Genomic DNA, 24,822 nt, shown 5'->3' with positions numbered 1-24,822 from the left:
GTATCTAATCGAATGGTAAGTTAAAATAAAGGTTTATCTGCATTAAGTTATGTTAAGATTTGGAGTAAATTTATAGGCTAACTTCTAGTCTTTTTTTTTTTTTTTTTTTCAAAATGTTTTCAAAAAGCAAAAACATGCTTTGTTTTTGCTAAATTCTATCAAATCAAAATCATTATCATTGATTCCATCTCACATGTATTGGTAGGGACCTAGAAGTCCAAATGAACTCTTAAGTGGAGTGAGGTGAGGGGAAACCAATTCCTAACTAAGACCCACATCACCAAGATTAAGGGTGTTAATATGCTTTATATGCAGGCTTTTGACCTTAATTGATATGGCACGTTTTAAAGCCGTAAGGTATATGTAATCAAATTAGACAATAAATATCATGTTAGTGACAGGTCAGGGTGTGTCAGAATGATATCAAAGTTGACTATGTCCGATAGGATGGTGGGTATGTCCTACATAGGAATGTGTGACCCTTAAAAAGCAGTGGATTTTGGGGACCCAAAAGTCCAAAAAGATCTCTTAAGTTGGGTGAGGTGAAGAAGAACCAAGTCTAGATTGAGTCCCCCACATCATCGAGGTAAGGGGAGTTGCAAAGCTTTATATGTAGCCCTTGGACCTTAATTGGCATGACGCCTTTTAAATTAAAGCCGGAAAGTCTATGAGACCAAAGCGAACACTATCATACCAATAACGGGTTGGGGCATGATAGTATCAATCTTGATACATGCACGATATCATGGGACATATGTCCACCAAAACTAAGTCAAGTGTTCTTATCTATTTTGAGGTTGTATAGTGTTTAACAACTTCCCCACAAGTAACCAAACTCTTGAATCTTTGTTTATGGAATGACGACATTAAAAGTTGACCTTAGGCTAAAGTCAAAAAAATATAAATGATTAATCACACTTTAAAAACTCCAAAAAAATAATATTGGTGATAACGTTGTTTACTTTCTTTATTCCCCCCACACAAATTCAGTAACATATTCATGATGACTGAATCATACCAATAATGGGTCGACGAGGCATGATAGTATCAATCTTGATATATGCATGATATCATGGGATATGTGTCCACCAAAACTAAGTCAAGTGTTCTTATTTATTTGAAAATTGTATAGCATTTATCATCTTCCCTACGAGTAACCAAACTCTTCAATCTTTGTTTATGGATTGACGACATTAAACTTGACCTTAGGTTACAGTCAAAAAAATATAAATGATTAATCACACTTTAAAAACTCCAAATAAAAATAAATCAGTGATAACTTCGTTTACTTTCTTCATTCCCCTACACAAATTCAGTAACATATTCACGATCGATGGCGGAATCATTGACATATGGGCTGACGAAATGGAGGATTCCCCCTTGACGTTTTTGCATTTTTCTAAAGGTTAGTAGTAGGTCTAATGTGTGGTTAGGTCAGTAGGGTCAAGCACCATCATTTTTATTAACTTAAATTTTATAAAATCTCTTAACTTTTTTGCTGGAGTTATAAAAATTTTTAACTTATTAGAGTCATTATGGATATAAACAATAGTTGAGAGACAGCTCTAACCCTATTAAAAGACCTTTGCTACGTTAGCTTACCTGAACACGCGTGCAAAATGCCCACAAAAACAAAAGAGCCCCATCATATCATTTTAATCTTCAGATGTCACTTCAACTTTGTCAAACATTTTAGATCTTAATTTCCAGATTACAATCTCACAAATGTTCTTTTCATCTTCTTTATTAATCTATATCACAATTATTAGTTATCACACAACTTTGCAAAACACAACAATGTAAAATACTAAAAACGAAAAGTCACAGTCTCACAGATGTTTGAATAAGTGGATGTCTTAGTCAAATCTTATGAATTTAATTAAATATTTTAGTAGTATAAAAGGTGAGAGATGGTACATTAGTGGATGTCATGATCAAGATAGGACCCAAAAAAAGGACGTCTATTAGTTTTATATTAATCTCTTTTTTTTTTTTTAAGCTGAATATATGGTATAATATTAATCAATGTAAGCTGGTTTCACTGTCTCAGGCCCTCTTATATAAAAATGGAATTCATTCATTTGATCTGAGTTGGTTTGGGTGACCTGTCCATATCTAAGAAAGATTCATTGAAAGAGCTGTGACCATTGTATAGTGATGAGATGGTAAATAATTATGAAAAAAATAATAATACAGTTGAATGGGATTTAATAAAATTGCTCCTAACTAATCAATTTTCTTTTGTTAAGACTAATGCTAGAGTTTTGAAGCTTTCCTTAATAGTATGAACTGGTTTTGTTTTACGTTGCACTGGTTCAAGGTACTTATCTTATCTCCATAGGCATTAGAGGAAGAGGGTGCTTCTCCATTGCAAATTAATTTATAATTTCAGTCATTATTAAATTTATTCTTTTTTTCTTTATATTTTTTTCCCCTTTCTGGTGCTGGTGCCTCTTTCACCTACGGTTCTTTCTTCAAATTGACTTTCTCAATGATATGTTCCAGTTATTTCGAAGTCATTCCACTTAACAAGGAACAAAAATATTTTATACCATTAAAAAAGTTTTATACTTTATAATACACCAATTAAAATATGTCATGTGTATGAATTTCTTTCCATTTAGACTTTTGTTATTTTATAAAGAAAAAATAGATGAGTGGAAGATGGAGTATAAATTGTATAATCTATAGAATGGAGTACACATTGGAACATATATTTTTTGTATATAACAAAGTAATGTCTCGACCTTTTAGTCTAACTGTTCTGCTCTTTGCTTATGAGATACCTCGGAACCCCTATGAACTAATAATGTGGTGAATAGAATTTGAAACTAGGGCTGTTCAACCACCAGGAAACCCGATTGAACCCAAACCAACCATTGCCTGACTCAACTACTCCAACGGCGAGTCTCTTCCTTCAAAAATTGACACCGGCAGGTCGGTTGCAAGTCTCCACCCTCAAAACCCGAATCGATCGACTAGTACAAGAGTTTCTGGTGAGATTTACTAGATCTAACAAGATCTCAACCATTTCCAACGAGAACTCAACTAGATCTGACAAAATTTTCATTAGATCTGGTCAGACTTTACTAAATTTAGTAAGATTTCTACAAATTTTGATAATATCTCACCAAATCTAGCAAAATCTTACTAAATTTTAGCCATTATCTCACCAAATTTTAGTCGTTTTCTAGATTTACGACGCCAACCAAACTGACCACCACCCGTTGAAAGCCAAATCCACCCAATTCGATCAACCTCGCTGATTGACTGTGAGTTGAGATATGCTCCACCCGATTAAGTGGGTCAATGGATAACCCTACTTATAACATTTGAATTTAAATCATATTCTTTTTTCTTTTTTCTTTTTTCTTTTTTTTTTTAAGAAAACAGTAATACTTATTAGAACACACGAACATAAAGTATATATAATTTTTTAAAGAGACTTATATTATATTACATTACTTAACCAGAGTTCTTTACGTCCATTGAACTCATGACTTGGATATCCCCAAAAGTGACTGGACAGAGAACTTCTATTACTCATTGAAACAGTCAATGTGTAATGTTTTTTGATGAGCAGCAAAATTAGTCATGTGTATTGTTAACAAGGTGGAGGCCGGTCTAAGGTAACTAATTGTCCTAATCACGAAGTATAAACATTACATGTTATATGAAATTGACCTTGAAACTACAATTATGTCAAACATGATTTTTTGTAAATAGTTCTATATTACCAAAAAATTTAAAAAAAATTAAAATACTAAACCAATTAAAAATTTTATTATCAAAGCTCCTAAACAATTTAGAAGAAATTTTATATAATTATTTAAAAATATCCACCTTTACTTTTAGTTTTAAGAAAACCTTACTAGCTAATCATCGTTCAAATGTTAATGATACTGAAATGGTAATTTTTTTTTTTAATTTATATAAGAACTTTAATTAACTCATTCATGGCACAACATATTGGTAGTTGACCCCCAAGAAATATTTCAGCATTAAATATTCATCATTACAAACGGGCAAGGTGGAGAAAATATTCATCATTACAATAATACTAAAAAACACAACTAAAATCATTACCCTGGAAAAAAAATCCAGAGGTAGGAAAAACAGAAAATAGTGTTTCTAACTAAAACACTTTTTAACAACTCCAATTTTTGTTCCACATTTTCTGTACATTTGTGAAACACAGAAACCAGTATCCTGCGAATCCCTCTCCTGCCTACAAGATAGCCATTAATATTAGATTAAATATATCTATGTCATTCAAAGGTGTTCAGTCACAATAGCCTCCACAAGCTGCCAACCATGGTTAAAATTTTCTCCGGGTATTTGACCGACAGATTCAACTCCTTATCTAGGGAAGGAACATACTTGCAAACATGCTTTCAACTCCTTATCACTAACTAAAAATCTCCCCTCACAAAACCCAAGTGATAATATGGTTTGCGAGAGACAAAAAAGTCAGTCAAAAGTTAGAACCACCATGGCCAAATGTGAATCCATGTCAGTCATGGCAAGCATATAGTGAGCTCGCTCTCAACATCTCCAGGTCAAGAAACTTTATAGCAGGCAATTCATTGCAAGCTACTGGGCCTTCCAGTTGCAGGTATAGGGGCAGCTTGGGGAAAAGAGTGGCAGACCATCATATTGTTGTTATCAATGACATTAGCTGATGTTCCACTGCCCTTCACAGTTGACTCTAAAAGGCGAACTAGCGACATAAATACTTCCATCCTCGTTATGTCCCTATTTGCCTGTATATGAAAGTAGAAATAAATTAGTAGTTTACAGTATGCGAAGGCAGCAAGTGCATTAGGGGAGGAAAGGAACTCCTCAGGAAAAGGCTAATCATTCAAAAAGAGTTTGCACGCCTTTTTCTTTACTTTAATCATTGAAGATAGAGAATACAAGCCTTAAATGTACATACCAGGAGAGGTTTGGATCTAAGATCCTAAAGATTCAAATTTTTATAGAAGCAAAAATTAAAACTCAGTATTCATTGAGAGGACTTCAGTATTTTAGTAACAGGGCAGATCCAAGGGGGAAGGGGGAGGAAATTCTTTTCCTTTTCCCATGAAAGCATGCTATGTTTTCAACCTGAGTTTCTTGGAATGAATTTTGTTTGGCTATATTTAAGTAGTGACTAGCAAGGGCCAGATTCCAGTTCAGAATATTACCTCAACTGCAAAGCGTGCCCATATTTTGTCATCCCGGGCTTCCATCACCCCCTTCAAGATGGTTAAACCCATTCCTCTGATTATTTCAGCTATTTCTAAAAAGAAACCCCGTTCTTCACAGAGCATCTGCAAGATGAGGAAACAATATAAAACAAAATTGATCAGTCCTCTAAAACCAAAGGCTTAGAATTTGGAGACAAATAAAATGTCAGTCACTACCTCCACAAGCATTTGACGAGGTGGATTCAGATCCTCAACTATGATGGGGCAGTGCGCGGACTGTGAGCCAACTTCATATGCCCATGTCACCCCTCCGTCAAGATTGTCTTTTAGAAGAAGTCCACCTTCTTTACTAACAATCTATGCATATTTAGGCAAGGGAGTAAACCATCAGAAGATTCCCATTCTCAATTATTCTTGTTCATAGCATAAAATGGTAACAAGTAAACATGATAAGACAGTAAGAAAGTAGTAACTGCTTTCTATAGGCATCAATTATGCAACAGGCATACTAAATTACTTCTTCACTACTGAGGAAATTTAAACCCTGCTCCCAGTGCTACTGCAAATGACAACTTTTTGCCAGGCTAATGAGAACCAGATTTTCCCATTTACTTCAAACAGAGTATTGGGGGAAAAAAAAGAGGGAGGGAACAACAAAAAGAAAGTTGATACTGCCCATACCTTGGACTCTCCTGTCTGTTTTAGCTTGTCCGCATGCTTTGTAACACTTTGCAAGAAAAGCATATGCTTGATGGTTCGTTCAAGTAGGGCATCTATGCTACACTGTAGACCCACATTAAAAGAATGAAGAATAAAATCAGTGTGGAAGCTATTTAAGTCCAAACTCTAAAAATTATTGAAGAAAAAGAAGAAAAGCATTACTTTTGCACCATTTGGCACAATTTCCCGCAACTCTTTCACACGATCTTGGATCATCTGGCGATCCTTTGGCCTGGGTCTTGGGTTCTCCCCAGGTTTAAGCCTTTTGCGGTTTGATTTGTTGATTTCATCAGGCCTCTTAGAATATGCAGTTGACAAACTACTATCACGCTTCACATTATTACCCTGCTCAACCCACGAACTGATATGAGATCCACAAATGGAAGTAGTCTGAGAACAGTTTCCAACATCATCCTTGCTACATCCAGATTTAAGAGAATTAGTTTCTACAGTCCCTACTTTTCCTAGATGTTTAGGAAGGCCAAAGAACTCCCCTTGCACTTGATCAGGCATACTAACTCGTCCATACTTGGGAGAACTACTAGGAACAGAGGAGCTGCTACTGATCTTAGTCAATGTTGTCCTACAAGAGACATCATCATCTGACCTCTGCTTGGAAGTAGAGTGAGCTCTTGAGACCACAGCATCTAAGAGGTGGTCGGTCCCTGTCCCAGAGAAGATATCACTCTCTGATATACCTTCACTCGCTGAATAAAAATCTGAACCCACCTCCGGCATACTCATTAAAGCTAAAGAATTCTCACCCAGATTTTTGTGTGTATTTGCATCTGACCTATTATCAGGCAAATTATTCCAGGGCTCATTAAGTAGTTTATTTTTGAAATCCACACCCAAAATATCAAACAAATCATCCCCTACAGGTCGGGCACATGCAGCTTCAGGTTTAGCATTGGTCAATAGAGTCTTTTTTCCACTATCACGGTTCTGGCAATCAGGAACCAAACCAGGGATATTCTTATTCAAAGAAATGTGCTTATCTGGATGGGTGTATGAGATCTCAAGGGCTTGAAACATATCAGTATTCATCCTCTGAGTCCTTGGGGATAACTCAATCTGGTTATGCTTTGCAACTGCAGTAATATGTCTCTGATCAACTTCTCCTAAAAGCATACGACTATTAGTTAATTGTTCTACCAAACTATGAAAAGGACCCCCCTTCACTTTAGATGAATCAGAATACTGATGCTCAATTCCAGTGACATGCATGCCAGAAAGATTAATCTCATCTGCTCTTTGTCGATTTGGAAGAGGACACTGGATTTGACCATGTGACTTGCTTCCTTCAGATGAACCTATGTGCGGATCAAAGATTAAGCCTACATTTGTTCTCAGTTGGGACGTTTCAAGGCTACTCAATGCACATAAATTCTTATTAATATGACCATGAACACCAGCACTCAACAAAATCTGTTGCTCCATTAAATTTTGGCCAGGATGGCTTCCACTCAATTGACCAAAACCGGGTTCACAATTGAAACCAGATCTTGAGTTGTAAGAAGAAGTCTGCGGGCTCAGCCATGCATCAGGATTCAGGCGAATCACTTCAGCTCCACTCTCCAGTTGGCTGTTGAAAGAAAAGTTTGGTGTAATGGGGGTTGCTTTTTGTGGACAAATATCATCTTGGATTTTAGGCAATGTTTGGGTCTGGTTAGGAGGCCGAAATGTGGAGGTAGTAGTCCACAGGTTATTTTGAATCTCTCTTACTAGTGAATGAGATGGCTGACCAACAAGCCTTGAATCCTGAGACGAATTGCTTTGGTGGTTGTAGGTATCAGCCATTAGAGGCAAGGAATTTGTCCCTTTATAATTTCCAGAAGGGTCCATTGATATAGGCACACCAAAAGTAACTGGTACCACACTTTTCTCAGCAGAATCTTTTGTTGCATAGTTGTCAGATAAAAGAGCACCAGGGACACATACTAGTTGCAGGATTAAACTTTTCACATTATTCACAAATCTCATATCCTCCATAATCTGTAGCAACAAGTATCAACACATTAATTCAGAAATTTCAAAGCAACTGACAGAAATAACAAGTATTCAACATCATGAACAAATCAAGCACGCACTATAGTGTTCAAAATTGAAGCATGATAACAAACACAAGCATTATATATGTTGCAATACATAACCGTTTTTATTTTGGGTTTGTGAGAGAGAAACATTTAACACTTAGTAGAGTCTTTGTGAGAGACTCATGGAGTCTTCCTTGCACACACAATCACCTATACTCACCACTATTAAAGCCTTTACTTAAGCATGAGTGGAGCTAACACACAAGTATTCCTCACTCTACTTAGTGGGAACCACTAACCATAGTAGCCCTTGCCCTGTTGAACCATCGGCTCTAATACCATTTGTTGGGATTTTGTCATTTTGGGTTTGTGAGAGTTAAATATTGACACATTGAGGAGTCTCTTTGTGAGAGAATCATATAACATGTTGGGACACCACCACACCACTTAACCCAATACTTAAAGCCAATGGGTTTGACACAACAATGTTACACTAACCACTTACTCTTGAGTTTCGTCATTACTATCCAATATTGGAGTGTACCACTTAACAAACCACACTACTCGCACTCAAATGAGAAATAACTCCAATATTGCTTGCAGTGACTATTATGCCATGTTGCTTGCAACAGTAATAAGGTATACTATGTATAAAAGAATTCAATCTCTATCAACAAAAATGAAATGGAATTGCCCAGTCAATCAGATTTCTTTGTTTGGCCCCAAAGCAAAAGTACATTTGCCCAATAGCACAAAATACATATACGGGAGAAAAAGGCACCAACCCATGGGACAAAATACATTAGCATCACTCATGGATAGTGTCAAGATATGTCACAGGTCAAAGTGTCCTGGAATCTAAATTCATAACACGCGATATTTAAATTTTGACTTAAAAATTATGAGAGGTTCAGTGTCTTATTTTACAGAACTAATATAACCCAACAGGACTTACAACCACTGCGCAAGAATAAATAAAATAAATGAATAAATAGAACTTACAGACAAAGAAGAACCAAGTTGAATGACACCATGACTGAGAATGGGAATAACTGCCACTGTCTGCAACCAAGTACAATTAGTTTAATGTAACAGTAAGATATACACTATACTAAGATAAACAGCATATAGACAACTCTCAGACCTGCATTCCAGCTGAAAATTGGTGATGAACCTCATTTAGAACCTGTAAGTACCCACATAAATAAAAGTTACATTAAGTACAGATACCAAAAAGTAAATCCTCACAGTGGGCTGACTTTCCCTGAAATCTCACTTGATTTTTAGTTTTATTTCTTTAAATAAAATTTTTCTGATTTAATTGCTTTGATTTTCAAAAAAAAAAATGTTATTTAAGTCTTCCAGCACATCACCTGGAATGAACCAAAAATTGCTGATACATCCCTTTTTTTATGATGATGTGCCAATAATGGACCTATAAGGCTATAACAAGCCAAGCAGCAAAGCCCTAACCATTTGGAGGAAGGATTGGTATTTATATGACCAGCCTTGGAAATTTAATATTTGTGTCCTCACTATCTACTTCAAATGGTTAAGGGTTTGCTCACTACACTTCTTTGAGGTTTATACTTGTTCACATGTGAAACATCAACAATTCATGCCATTTCAGATGTAACCATAATGCATAAAAAAACCAAAATGACTCGTTTTCAAAATCACATGGACTAAATCGACAGAAAGGTTTAAAGGCATACTACAACCTTGAAATTTTCACAACTATGGGCTCTAGAAAGGAAACCTCACTACTCAAAAGTCAAAAACTTGACATCTTGATTAACATCAAACTCAGCCTAGTCCATCCAGAAGAAGAAATTATTATGTACCTCAGGCGGATGAGCATCTCCAGTGTAATTGTTTGAAAGAATCCACTGATGGTTTCCTGTAAACGCAGCTCGGCCAACTATCCTGAAATAATTACAAAAATGATACCTTTTTTAGGCTTAAGTTTAGGAAAGGCACGTGAAAAATGACAGCAGATGGAATTTGAAAAAAAGTCATACCCTTCACCCACTACGTTGACTTGATTATTCATCATCATAAAATTAATCAGTGAACGGACTCTGTCCCCTGCTTGAATCCGAAGCTGAGAGGAACGAAGTTTAGGAGAATCCCAGGATCCCTCCCACTCTCCAAAAGTCTCAGATCCAGAAATGCATGGAGCAAAACATGCTGAGGGGTCATAATAACAATCTTCCCAAATCAATAACCTGCCAAGTCAAAAAGCATTTCTTCAAGTTCAGAGATATGAAGAGCATCATCATCATTTAACTCTATACTAAGTACTGAAAATCTTAAAGAAAACCAATACCACAGTGGCAAGACCCGACATCCTTAACCTTCGCATAAAATAAACAAATAACTGAACTCAAAAACGACTGAATAGTGTTTTTTTTTTTTCCTTTATCAGTAAACAAGAGTGAACAGTTCAAGAAGGCTCATCTCTGAAAACAAACAGACCCAGACAGAAAGTGCCTGATCAGTGAATTAACCTCTGATATAAAAGGCAAACTTGTTTATAAAAAACAAGCATATAAGACCGAATAAACTCGAACAAAGTACGAACTAATTCTGATTCATCCACAGAATTCATTCTGATATGGAGTGGGTTCGTCAAACTAAAGACTAAATCTACTTTGCTCCGAGATTCTTGAAGACAAAACAGAACCAACCAGAACATAAAATTCCAAAATAAAGAACATAGAGAAGAATCAAATAAATAAAAATAAAAAGTACCCCATCACACCGTAACATGTGAGTACCTTAGAAACGGGACCAAATTCACAAACCAAATCAGATCCTCTATGTTTGGTCACCCAGAAAATTTACGAAACTAACAGCAAAAATAAAACTCACAGAATTTTTCACTATTATGAACCTGAAATAGAAAAAAAAATATATATATATATATATTGCAGCCTGATTCTCCACACGGATATTCTCCACTTTTATCTGTCTTTTTATTATGTACTTAAGATTTTGACTTTCTTAAGAAACCAAAAAAAAAAAATTCCCAAAAATAAAATCTTTTACTTTACTTTCACTTTCTCGGCAACCAAACGGAGATTTACCTAGGATTTTCGCATCCGATCTTCCAGAACACAGCGTAGGACCAGTGATTCGGAGTACAGAGCGTCTTGAGCGCCTCTTTGAGCAAGAACCCCATGGCTTCTCAAATCGGAGCTTTCAACGAACTATTTTTGGATTGAAGTTGAACAATCACGCCTGCTTCGGAGCTGAAGAAAACAGTAACAGTTTTGAGCTTGAGAGTCAAAAAAATACACAGAGAAGTAAGTCACCGCCGGCGGAGACTTTTTTTTTTTTCTTTAATTCCGGCGAGTTTTGGCGCTAACTACCGCGGCACGATCCTCGCCCCGCCTGCTTCGTTCTCAGACCTCCGCTTCTCTTCCTCTCCGGATCCAAGTTTCCAGCGACCATTCTCCGGTAAGCCATTCAACAAAAGAGAGAGAGAGAGAAAAAAAAAGCGAACAAGCGAAAGAGCAAAAGAGCGAGAGAGAGCGAAAGCGAAAGCGAAAGCGAGAAACTGAGACTAACAAAAAAGTCTCAGACCTACACTATTCCAGTAGTTTCTAGCTTGAAGACTCGGAAAGCCATTTCAGTTCAGTTCAGTTCAGTTCACAGTTGAAAACTCGGAAAACTGAGTTATTATTGGAAACGAAACGAAATGATGAAGTGAGAGTGTGTGAGAGTGATTTTTTTTTTTTTTGGTGTGTCTTGGAGAGTGAAAGACTGTACAACAGAGTGAGGTTGGTGAGGTCGATTTCAAGCTCAGGGATTGGGTTCACTGCTTCTGTGTCTCACTGTGATAATTCTCTCTCTCTCTCTCTCTCTTTTCTCTCTCTTTGTGTGTCTGTCTATGAATGTGGGAAAGAGAAAGTTAAAAAAAGAAATGGAAATGTGCTAAAGTGCGCGGCCACATAAATCCACTTCCACCTTCCCAAACTGGAGCTACATTTCTCAGAAATTACCTATCTCTGCCATTTCTCCTCTCTTTTGTCGGCTTGTGTGAGTTGTCTTTCACTTTTCTTTTTTTCTTTTTTCTTTTTTCTTTTTTAACTCTAAACAGATAAATCTGTCGACAGTTATCTTCTTTCAGGCCATTATGTGACTATAGTTTTGTGACTTTTTTAATGACATGTGTTATGTTTTTTATTAGGTTTTTCTTTTTATAATATATTTATTTAATTAAAAAATATATTTTTATTTTATTTAAACAAAGTCACATAATATAATTTTAAAAAAAAAATTTAAAAGTAATATTTTAGTACTGTACCTAAGTTTTACCTTTTAATTAAATAATACACATTAATAATCTTATAAATTAATCGGAACCTACAAGTTTGAAAAAATAGTATGATTTAAAGTTTTTGGATCTAGTTTATTAATGACTTATTTCCAAAAAAAAAATTAATATCACTTTCATGGAAAATACTTTCCAATTCAATATCTTCTAAGTCCTTATGACATTAATTAACTTTTTTTTCCAATTTTTTTTTTTTTTTTAAACTTTTTAGTCGTTTGCTTTTGAACTTTGAAGTTTGATGGAAGAAGTAGTGAGAGAGACGTGTGAAAAATAATGAGGTCTGAACAGGTGGGTGTTGGGGGAGGCTATGACTTAGTGCCTGTTGCTGTCTTCATGACGTCACTTATGTCATTGCTGCTCTTTGCTTTCTTGGGAGTATTTTTGCAGAGCTGAGAGAGGCATTTCCTGTGACATACACGAATTACACATACCTTGGAGATGAATTATTGTTATAAAAACTCCCAAATGGAATGTTTAATTTATCATATCAAAATCTCTAGGAGATTTCCTTAAATCTCTCTATAAAGTGGGAATCTATAAATGTATCCATCCGTTCACACTCTAAAAAATTTATAACAAATCGGCTTAGTTACAAAGATGTCATATCGTTAACTAGAAAATCTAAAAGAAGATCTTTGTACTTGTACGTGGAATTTTATTAAAATCAACTCTTTTTTAAGACCTCATATGCAGAACAAATTCCTTTCATCAATATGTTTTTTACCTGAAATTAATGCAATCTCTTTTTATATATGTACGGACATATAATGACATACTCAGTAAAATGAAAATTTACCCAAGACATCAATCAAAATGAAAAATACTATAATGACATTTTACATGTGTTTTGTTTGAGAGTCCGAAGTTTAGATTCAAATTATTTGAGCTGTGTTTGCATTTTTTTTTTTTTTTTTTTTTTTGAACCAACACCTCTTGCACGGTTGAACAGTGCATTAAAGCAAATGCATAATACTTTCAGTATGAACAATAACTTTTTTTTTTTTTAATTTTCAGTTTTCAGTAAAATAAGCGGTATCCAAATACATCCTTAATAAAGATGTGGTATAAAACTTTTGGTTTACACCCTCCAATAATAGCATCCCACATCAACATATTATATATTAGTGAATAAATAGTGTCACACACAATCACAACTCACCCAAACCCAAATCTTCTCTCTCAGATCGGTCAGCCACAAGCTCCGCCTCTTGCCGGATTATGCCATCATCCATGGAGAGGAAAAATTCTTGTATGAGGCGATCTCATGAGATACTTATTCCCATTGAGATGGCTCCCAAACTCTCAAATCGGTCTTTTCTTACACCAATGACTGTGGAGCTAACACTAATGGATAATATGATAGGTTGAATTTTCATAAGGGTATATGGATTTTTAGATGCGTATTAAGAACCGAGAGAGAGAGAGAGAGAGAGAGAGAGAGAGAGAGAGAGAGAGAGAGAGAGAGAGAGAGAGAGAGACTTTGGGCCACCACCAGTAGTGGCGAGTGGTGGAGCTTGAGGCAACTCCAACCATGGGTTGAAATCAAAGAGAGAGATTGAGAGAGTTTAGGAGTATGGAGGAGATGGAAGGGCTAAAGAGGAAACAATTGATTTTGACATTTCGTGAGGGAGAAGTCGGCGGAGGTGAAAGCAAATGGGGAGGGGAGGGGAGCAGACAACCATGGTGGCTGGCCTAATTTGAGATGTAGGAGAGAGAGAATGCATATGAGTATTGAGGAGAATTGATTGTGTGTGGCCATCTCTATTCATCAATTTGTGAAATATTTGTGAAATACAAATAATATTATTTAATTAGATATTGTAAAACAAGAATTTTACACTACATTCTTATAGAATTTAAACTATTTGTTTTATATACTCAACATTCTTCAAAGTCTCAAAGAGCTCATGAGAATCATGACAATTATGACAAGTATGAGGTTCTACTAAGATAAACTTACTCAATTCTTACATATATGTAATAAATTTGAGCTATTTTTGGAAGTGTAATTATAAACTATAAATAGCAGTAAATGACTCTTCTTTGTTCTCTTCTCATAAATTAAGATTTAGAAACATAGTCACCAATCCCATCTCAAACATTAACTTGACAACTACATTAGGTCATTAGATCAAATGATTCTTCAGTCGTTAACTAATCTATCGAGCAAATACGGTTTCATCAATTAACGACATAACTGTAATTTTGTTTTTAGTAACTCAGTTGTAATTCTGTATATCCTATAGAAGATCGATTGGTTCAACTTCAAAAAATGAAATATAATACATATATTATACATCTACTCTGAAATTATATATGTTAGTATTTTAATGACAAAAGTTATAGAGATCCACGAAGTACCCAACGACTTTTTTTAACTTTGTCTTTTACAAGAGTATTCTCCCAAACAAAAACAAAAACAAAAAAAGTTATATTGATAATTAATTTGGTATATATGTCTTTTGGCAGCAAATACATAGCCAACTAGTACAATAACTAACGGTACAATGCACATTCTTCATGGTTAGTCACAATATAATATACTAAAAAAAAAAATTAAATATTTGTAGGGACACGGTTTACAGCCCAAGCCCAAAATGTGTGGGATATTGACTCAATGAGTCCAATACAATAAATTTGTAAAGAGTGGGTCAAAGAACTAGGCTCTAATGAATTTGACAACGGCTAGTATGGGTTTGGAAAATAATCAAGCAAGAACAAAGAAGGTAAATCTGAACAACTTCACCGTCCGAGGAGGTCAAATTTATATAAATTGGTTACAATTGAATACAAGAAGAATTTAGATTGCTACAGTGTTCTCTCTCCCTCTTCGATCCCCTGGATATGGAGGATCTCTCCTATTATATAGCTCCCTTGAGATCATCTTGATCCTATACTTATTGATCGTTTAATCTCTTACTTGAGTACCTATCCCATCAGACATCTTCTTTGGCTCTCTGTGAGTTGTGATAGCCAAGGCAGTACTGTTCAGAGGTCTTCTCCACATAAATGTGGCCAGAAAAGTAGCTGCAATGCATTTAATATGACGGTAGCAACTTTTCCTTATATATTTTTGGGTTTCCTTCTTTCTCATATGTTCATTAGGCACGTCCCTATCATTGGAGCTTTCTGGAAGATCATTCTAATCGCTGGAATAGATACTTGAGCGGCATTCATCGTATCCGAGGAGTAATTCCTCCTCAGATCACCCTTCATTCATTCCCTACTTATGAGACTTTAAATGGGAACCCCTAACAACTATTTGCTCCTCCTCAAACTTATCAATGTCCTCGGACAAAACTTAAGGCCCAATATATGATCTTGGACCCTTATCCCTACAATATTAATTGAAGAGCAATGATTAGTATGTATCATCTCTCTAAAAACCGAATTACACAAAATATGTTTTAAATATTACAACTTATTAATGACCGTTGTCATTTTAAATGTCGGATTTTAAATTAGTCATCTTGATTTGCTCCATTTGCTATGAAAAAAATGGATAATTATTGGATATTTTCGGAGTACCATAAATGCATATTTTTTCCTTTCACATAACTATGAGTCCCACTAATTAAATTTATGGTGGAACTCACAATTTATGTGAGAGGGGGGAGTACACATTTATAGTACTCTAGGAGTATTCAATATTTTCTCGGAAAAAAAAAGAAGTTAGTTTGTTGGCTTTTTAGATATTTATTTATTATTTGAATATAATATTTATTACATTTTTTTCAAAGAGATTATTTAAAATGAAAAACTATTAAAAAGGAGACACCTAAATCTTTTGAACACATTATTTTCAATAAATTTTTATCAATGATAAGTTTTAGAATCATAAGAGAATTTGGATTAAATTCAAGTGGGTCATAAGTCATTTTAAATAAGAAAGTCTCTTTTTTTTTTTGAGAAATAATTACAACATGCTGCTAACCTCGCAGCTCGAACCCTTTCCCCCCTAGACCCCCAAGCACTTTGTGCATGGAGAGGTGCCAATTCAGTTACAAGGCCTTTGGCAATAAGAAAGTCTCTTTGATAGTAAATTAGAGGGAATATTTAATATAATTTAAGGCACTTGACATAAATTAATACAACAGTGAATTAAAATTAAAATTTAGGACACTTAAACATAAAAAAGACTAGAGTGAATTATATATATATCATGATCCTTTATTAAACTTCGAAAAATTAACAAGAAAGAGGAGCTTTCATCCCCCCGCACTCCCAAATTTTTCCTTTTTCAAACTCAACAAATAGTCCAATTAAATGGTTAGTGGCATAGCTGGAAAGATTATTCACCTATTCAACTGAACGAGCCAAACAAATTTAATATATAATTTCTTTATATTTGAAGAAATTATTCGATACAATGGGAGGATGATTATGCGACCATCCCAACAAATAAGAAGAAACTATTTCTTATTAACTGATAATTTCAATATAGTTAGTGAACTCACAATAATAAATAACTTGTGCGTAAAACAAGATAAACCTATATTTTCTTTTTATCAATTAGTTATTAGTTGATCCAAAGATTATGGGACATGGAAAAGATTTTACTCTCTTAATTGAAAATTCTCTCTATTTAATCTCAAAGTTTTGCTATCATGTGACAACTCTCTTGGTTTTTGTAATGAGCTACTTGAATTAGTTTTAGGTTGTATATCAGTGCATTCATTCGAATGGATATTATCCTAAATTCCATGAGTTTAGAGAATATATGGGTGGAAGTCTTTTCAAAATTTTTTAATTACGAGAAATGAGTGGTAGGATAATGAGTGATAAGATTTAAGTGATGAGTGATGAGTTAACACTCACTCCGCAACCAAATAGGGTTTATAATTCTTTTTCTTTTCATCACGAGCGCGTGTATATATATATATATATATATATATATTTATATATATAATCCTCTTTCTAAAGGTACCATACTATAATGTACTTTGATTTTTGTAGTTGGCAAACTCAATTAAGACGATCTCATGGAAGATCATCTCAAAAAGCTCTTTTTTAATGGCCAAAGTCTTCTCAAAGTTGACAGCGCTCCTGTCACATCAACCACAAAAAAATTACCAAGAGATTAATAATTTGATAACTGTAATTATATGTGTGTACTCAAAGTTGACAGCGCTCCTGTTACATCAACCACAAAAAAATTACCACGAGATTAATAATTTGATAACTGTAATCCTTTCAAATATATATATATATATATATATGTGTACTCAAAGTTGACAGCGCTCCTGTTACATCAACCACAAAAAAATTACCAAGAGATTAATAATTTGATAACTGTAATCCTTCCAAATATATATATATGTGTGTACTCAAAGTTGACAGCGCTCCTGTTACATCAACCACAAAAAAATTACCAAGAGATTAATAATTTGATAACTGTAATCCTTCCAAATATATATATATATATATATATACATTTTATAATCAACGTCTACTACACATCTAGATTCCAAAAGTTTTATGATAAATTAAAATGTTTAAATATTCTGTAGTTTAAACGGTTTCACCTTTATTACACTATTTTAATCAAATTATTTTGATTATTCTAAATGTAAAATTTTAAGACCATATAATCATAGTGCTTTTGTCTAATTGAGGGGAGCTCTCAACCAAATATATTAAAAATTTCAAAGATAAGTAATATAAATTATTTTATCTAAACATTATATAATAAAATGAGCAGCAATATTAAGGACATTAACTATTTTGTCAATCTTTTTACTACTTGTGATTTTAATAATTAAGTTGTGACGGAAGGACATCATTTTTCTATAAACACATCACTACGACTATATTATTTTGCAATAATCACCATATATCATTTCAATATTTATAATTGTGAATAATTTTATGTCAATAAGCCTACTTTTGTAAAATTCTTGTGAAAATTGTCATAAATTACCTGACGATATTGTTTTAAGAGAGCTGTTATAGATAACAATTTTTTTCACAAAACCTTTCATATATATTTGACTTAAACCTACCACAAAACAAAACGGAGAAGAAGTTTTTGAAAATTTGCGTAAAAATTTGGTTTCAATGACTGGATACTAATTGTTGTTTTTAAGGACAACATTCATAAATGTACTCCTTTGTGTGAGTGTTTGAAACTCGACTCTTGAAGAGGTGAGTTGTGATGCCACATATTTGATTTAGATACTGATTAAGTGTGTGCTCTGTGTGTGTGTGATAGGTACATAAGAGCACTAGCATTAACTGTAGCAAAAATATATCATTTTAACATATAAAAAAGTTACTTTACTATTTTAGCACACCATTTTACAATTCACCCTACATTACATCTTCTATTATTCACTTCAATACATTAAAATAATATATTTAACACATTAAAATAATACTAACTCAAACACAGACCAATACGAAAGACAACCCAGTGGCAATGGCCACCAACCAACAACCACCACATCCTTTACAACCCAAAACACAAAAAAGCCAGCAACCACCACCAACAAAGAGAGCCACCACCTAAAAAACCTAGCAACCACCACTCACAGCCCAAAAAATCCAATTCACAACCCAGCCACCAACATCCACCACCACAAGTAGAGACCCACACCTAAAAAACCCAGTAACCATCATTCACAGCCTAGAGAAGTCAATCCACAACCAACTATCATCAATAGAGAGACCTACACCTAAAAGAAAACCGAGTAATCACCATCAGCACCACCACAATCTATCACCACTATCGGAGAAAGAGAGGGACAAGAGAGGAAAGATGTCTGTGAAAGAGAGAAGAAAGGAGAGAGAAGATCTATTTGTGAGAGAGAAAAGAAATCTGGTTTTTTTTTTAGTGAGGTGGAGGCGTGGCGTGGTGTTGCGAGGTGGCCAGCGTGGCAAGGTGAAGACGTGGTGAGGCTAAGAGTGTGAGTGAGAGAGGAAGAGAGGAGATGCTGGGTGAGACTGAAAGGAAGAGAATCTAATTAAGAAAAGCAAAAAGGAGAGAGAATGAAAAGTAGGTGAGAGGAGAGAGAAAACTAGAATAATATAGGGGAAATTATAGTAAATCCACCTGTGGTTTGGCCCGTTTGCACTTTACCTACCCGTGGTTTAAAATTTAACACTTTGCCCACCTATGTAGAACTCCATCTAGTCTTCGTTACCCACCTCTGTTAAAAACAGGGGTAAATAGGTCTTTTTGTTCCCATTTTATGTCTCTCTCCTCCCAAAACAAGAAAAGAAAAGAAAATAAGATCAAAACGCGCTATTTCAAACCCATGAATATGCATCTCTTAGAACATGGCTTAAATCAAATTTTTTTCAAACCCAGAACACAAGAACACTACAATTGTAAATATAGTTCAAAATTTTCAGTTACACACATATCCAAAACCCTTTTAAAAACTAATCCAAATCCCTTGACTCCATATCGAAAACCCTCTCATTTTTCAAACCTAAAAAACCAAACTTAACACAAACCTAGCCTCCTTCTTGGATTGAAGGTAGCAGCAGAAAATCAATTCAACCATGGGGTTCTAGTAAACACCAAAGAGAAACCCATAAACAAACACAAACACAACAAGCAACAAACAAAGAAACCCTCTGTACTCACTGTCTGACATCAAAACCCACCATACCCACCTTCATTGTGAAAGCTTGCCCCCACGAAGTCCACCCACAGCCACCGCAACCATTATCAAAACCCACAACCCAAGACCACCATGTCCACAATCCACAAAAAACAGCAAGCCACAAACCACAACACCACCATAATTAGATCATATCAAACCCACAATACAAAAGCAAAAAGAAAAAGAAAAAGAAAAAAAAGGAGAGGGATACATCTTCTTGGGTTTTTCTCCTGGGTTTTCGATTTGGGTGGCTAATTGGGTTTTCGATATGGGTTTTCAATGTGGTGGCTAATCGGCCTCTTCAATGCCATCATTGGATAGAGAAGGGATGAGTGAGACAAAGAGAGAAATTTGAGTTTGAGAGAGAAAGAGAGAGAGATATGATGGGAGTGAGACAGAGAAATGATGAACTAAATGTGTTGGCTTGTCCATTTGATGTTGTTTTGATACACATCTTGTTTCTCAATAAAATCCCCTCTTTGATCTTGTTTGTTTGAGTTAGTTTTTGTTATTTTTTTGTTTTTGGAGAAGAGAGACATAAAAAATAAGATAAAATACATTTTTACCCCTGATTTTAACAGAGGTGAGTAACGGAAAGCAAACGGATTTAAGTACAGGTGGGTAAAGTGTTAAGTTTTAAATTACGGGTAGACAAAGTTTTAAACCATAGGTGAGTTTACTGTAATTTCTCCAATAATATAGCAAATTTTTTTTTTTACAATTAAAACATCTCATGTGAGAGTTTTTTTGGTGTTTGGTATATTGAATGTCAAATATTTGGCATTTGACATACCTGATGCTAATGCTCTAAAGTAAATTTCTGTATAGAGCTGGACATTTTTTCCCTCTTTTATTTTTCTTGTTTTACTAGGCTTATTACCATCTCCAGCCAGCAAGACATTTTCATTTTTTCTCTCTCTTTTATTGGATGCAAATGTTGCGTGCAGAACAGGCTAAAGATATAATTGTGTTTTTTCTTTTTGATAGGAAGATATAATTGTGTTGCATAGAGTATAATTGACACTTTCACAGTGTACTTATTCATTAAAAAAAAAAACACCCGACAGGCTTGTTAAGGTAAGGTCCTTAAGGATTTGCAACCTCATTTTCAGTATTCACGAAACACTTAATAAAATTAATACGACATTTTCTGCCCATTGCTAGTCTAAAACAGATATTCCAGAAAAAAAAAAAAAAAAAAAAATATATATATATATATATATATATATATACACATATATATTCTTTAGTTTTTCCTGGTCAAAAATGGATATTCATATTAGGGCCACAATGGACATTTGTCATTTTCGCCAGAACTTTTTGGCAAAATGCCTCTATTATGAAATTATCTAGAAAAATGCCCCTATTTTAAACTTGATTTTTTAAAAATTGAGTTTCAATGAAAAACTCGATTTTTAGAGAATCGAGTTATGTGAAATCAAACTAAAAAAAAAAAACATGGAACTCGAGTTCCATGTAAAATTTCTCACATTACTTAATTTTCATCAAATCGAGTTTTTCTTTGAAACTTGATTTTTAGAAAATCAAGTTTTAAAACAAGAGTATTTTACTAGATAGTTTCAGTACATGAGCATTTTGCTACATCTTTTGAGCGAAAGGGGCAAATGCCCATTTTGACCTTCTTATTAGGTATATTCTTTTCCCAATTAGCATGTAGTAAGTGAATGCATTTGCTTCACTCATGGGTTTCCACAACACCGTGTCTTTTGTGGGGGGTACTGTTCTATTTGCCTTGGCTATTATTATTATTATTTATTTAGGGTCATGCTAACGAGTGCCCTTAGGACACTTATTAATAATCCATTTTAGGAAAGTTTTGATACTACTTTTATAGAAAATGAAAAAAGTTGTCAAAATATTAATTACTTTTTTTTTTCATTTCCTATAAAAACTTTCTTTAAATGGATTATTAATCAGTGTCCTAAGAACACTCGTTAGCATTTCCCTATAAATAAATTCAAGGTATTATTATTATCATTATATTTTTATTAAGCTCTTCTCTTCTTCTTCTTCTTCTTCTTTTTAAAAAAAAATAAATAAAATAAAGCTCTTGTTAAATAACTAAAAAATGAAAGAAGAAGATGAGGAGGACATAGAGGGGACCATAATTATAGTTGTACTTATCCACTCACATGCTCTACCATATACTTATGTCATACCATTAAATCAATATGTCATTGGCTGCACGAGCAATTATTGTATCTAATACCAAGTGCTAAACGCAACTTCTTAATTATGAAGTCTTTTAATATTTTGCTTCCCTTGACTCTATTTTTTATAATTTTCCTTTACAATAAAAATATCTAATAATTTAATTTTTGTATTAATAAATTAAATCATCGTCAAGAACTTTGGTACTGAATTTACTTAAACTAGTAAAAATACGTACCAGATTGCTAATAGACTAAAACATTTATTAATTAGCACATATTAAACCTAATACAAATATAATCATCACATGCACAACGTCCATATCATGTACTCAACTCGATCAAATCACTCAACCTAAACATGAAGGTGATGGAATCATCAGTTTTCTTTTTGAAATGGAGAGTGTTAGGACATATGTGATTCACTTGTTAGGAACATATGTCACTATTTTATGTAATTGGCTTATCCTTTGACAAAACGCACTTTACTTATATTTGGGTAGATCTAAGATGTGTTTAATACTTCAAGAAACTGTGTTTCAAGATCAAGTGTTGAAGACATGCAAATCTGTCCAAGATTCAAGTTGAAGAAGCGCTGTTCATTAAATCTCGACAGCTAGCTATCCATCAAGCTTAAGAAGCTGTTCCAGCCTCGAGGCTTGACAGCTTCTCAACAGCACCTCAACAAACAGCTATCTGTCGAGTTTTATGAAAAATAGAATTCCAATTTTGTTTTGACTCTAATCCGGGATTATGTGTTTGAGCTTTCTTTTCTTCTAACCCTAGACATATAAACTGATTATTTTAAGGGCCGTCAAAAGGTACACAAGTTGCACAAGTGTTGAGCAAAGTTTGTTCAAGTAATTTGTAATCGGAGACAAAGTTTTACCCTAGCTCATCATTCTTGTGAAGAAGTTGCTGTGTATGTGCACCGTAGGGTTTTGTGACCAAGTATTTTCTTGATCTTCATCGTTGGGATGAATTGAAAAACTTTGCAACTAACAACCTTCTTTAGTTGGTAATTGAAGTCACGTACTAGAATCCGCGCATTGGTTAGTCACGTACTTGGGAGCCGTGCATCAAAAGGGAAATTGTCACTACAGAATAAGTCCAATTGGGTATTGGGGTAAGGGTTCAACTGTAGGAACATATGTCACTATTTTATTTAATTGGCTTATCCTTTGACAAAACGCACTTTACTTATATTTGGGTAGATCTAGGATGTGTTTAATACTTCAAGAAACTGTGTTTCAAGATCAAGTGTTGAAGACATGCAAATCTGTCCAAGATTCAAGTTGAAGAAGCGCTGTTCATTAAATCTCGACAGCTAGCTATCCATCAAGCTTAAGAAGCTGTTCCAACCTCGAGGCTTGACAGCTTCTCAACAGCACCTCAACAGACAGCTATCTGTCGAGTTTTATGAAAAACAGAATTCCAATTTTGTTTTGACTCTAATCCGGGATTATGTGTTTGAGCTTTCTTTTCTTCTAACCCTAGACATATAAACTGATTATTTTAAGGGCCGTCAAAAGATACACAAGTTGCACAAGTGTTGAGCAAAGTTTGTTCAAGCAATTTGTAATCGGAGACAAAGTTTTACCCTAGTTCATCATTCTTGTGAAGAAGTTGCTGTGTATGTGCACCGTAGGGTTTTGTGACCAAGTATTTTCTTGATCTTCATCGTTGGGATGAACTGAAAAACTTTGTAACTAACAACCTTCTTTAGTTGGTAATTGAAGTCGCGTACTAGAATCCGCGCATTGGTTAGTCACGTATTTGGGAGCCGTGCATCAAAAGGGAAATTGTCACTACAAAATAAGTCCAATTGGGAATTGGGGTAAGGGTTCAACTGTAGGTTGGTATAAGGTACTGGGATTCCTTTACTTGTAACCGCTTGTTTTGATAATAGTGGAATTTCGGGAGTGCTGACCTAAAAATCAACTGGTGAGATTTTTGCCGTTAGGTTTTCCCCATTCGTAAACAAATCATTGTGTTATTTATTTTCCGCTGCATAATTAGTTTATTGGTGATTTGTTTGTGCTACTACGTGCTTTGCATGTTAATTTGATTAATTAATAAATTTGGCTAATTAATCAATTAATTTATCACAAAGGGTCAATTCATTTTTGGCTTATCAGAGAGGATAAAAAAAAAACTGCAAATTTGGAGCTTCTGAGACCCTGTGAGTTTGTGACCGACACTATATGTGTGTTTTTCTAACTTTTTTTTTTTTTTTAAGGTATTTATTGTCCACATCAATCATACAATTGACTGATTCATCACAACAACGTATTGCAATTTTGAAGACTAAACTTCCAATTATTTTTTGTTACTCCAAGTCACTAGGAAGCTTTTAAATCCATGCTTAATTAAGGTTGGAGAATATTTCAAGTGCTGCTCTTGTTTGAATCTAAAGTGCTGTTAGCTAGGGCTGCTGCTAAATGTTCTGTTAAATAGCAACTCTTTGTTTTATCTGCATTTGAGAAGATTAGACATGTATATTTGAATGCATTTGGTAGATTGTTGACTGACTATTTGATGGATGGGATAAATATTCTTTCATACTCGTTTACATCAATTATAAAACACATATGTCTACAATTGATGTATAAATATACACATTTTAAAAAACAGAAAAAACTTTCACATTTAAAACATAAAAGTGAATGTGAAAAATTAAATAAATGTAAAAAAGTGAATGTGAGGAAATATACGTCCTTGATCAATGATATTCTGTTACAAGCAATTTAGTAA

At 34.3% G+C, this 24,822-nt stretch overlaps 1 protein-coding gene across 2 annotated transcripts; it reads right to left on the bottom strand.

Moving 5' to 3' along the window:
• Positions 1–3,969: 3,969 nt before the first annotated feature.
• On the bottom strand, positions 3,970–11,868 carry LOC126724968 (transcription factor LHW). Of its 2 annotated transcripts, XM_050429434.1 has the most exons (11): positions 11,320–11,868; positions 11,035–11,199; positions 9,967–10,173; positions 9,790–9,871; positions 9,090–9,131; positions 8,948–9,007; positions 6,072–7,904; positions 5,871–5,972; positions 5,406–5,546; positions 5,187–5,312; positions 3,970–4,763 (listed from the first exon to the last, which is right to left on the bottom strand). In XM_050429434.1, the coding sequence occupies exons 2-11, from the start codon at positions 11,127–11,129 to the stop codon at positions 4,584–4,586; spliced, it is 2,868 nt and encodes a 955-aa protein (XP_050285391.1). In that variant the 5' UTR covers positions 11,130–11,199; positions 11,320–11,868; the 3' UTR covers positions 3,970–4,583. The 2 variants fall into 2 exon arrangements, with proteins under 2 accessions (XP_050285391.1, XP_050285385.1); XM_050429428.1 differs by having other exon boundaries at positions 11,035–11,868.
• Positions 11,869–24,822: the final 12,954 nt, after the last annotated feature.

Source organism: Quercus robur, chromosome 1, assembly GCF_932294415.1.
Source record: "Quercus robur chromosome 1, dhQueRobu3.1, whole genome shotgun sequence".
In the NCBI taxonomy this organism is placed as follows: Eukaryota; Viridiplantae; Streptophyta; class Magnoliopsida; order Fagales; family Fagaceae; genus Quercus; species Quercus robur.
The sequence above is the reverse complement of the archived record's forward strand: the minus strand, read 5'-3'. Positions and strand labels throughout refer to the sequence as shown.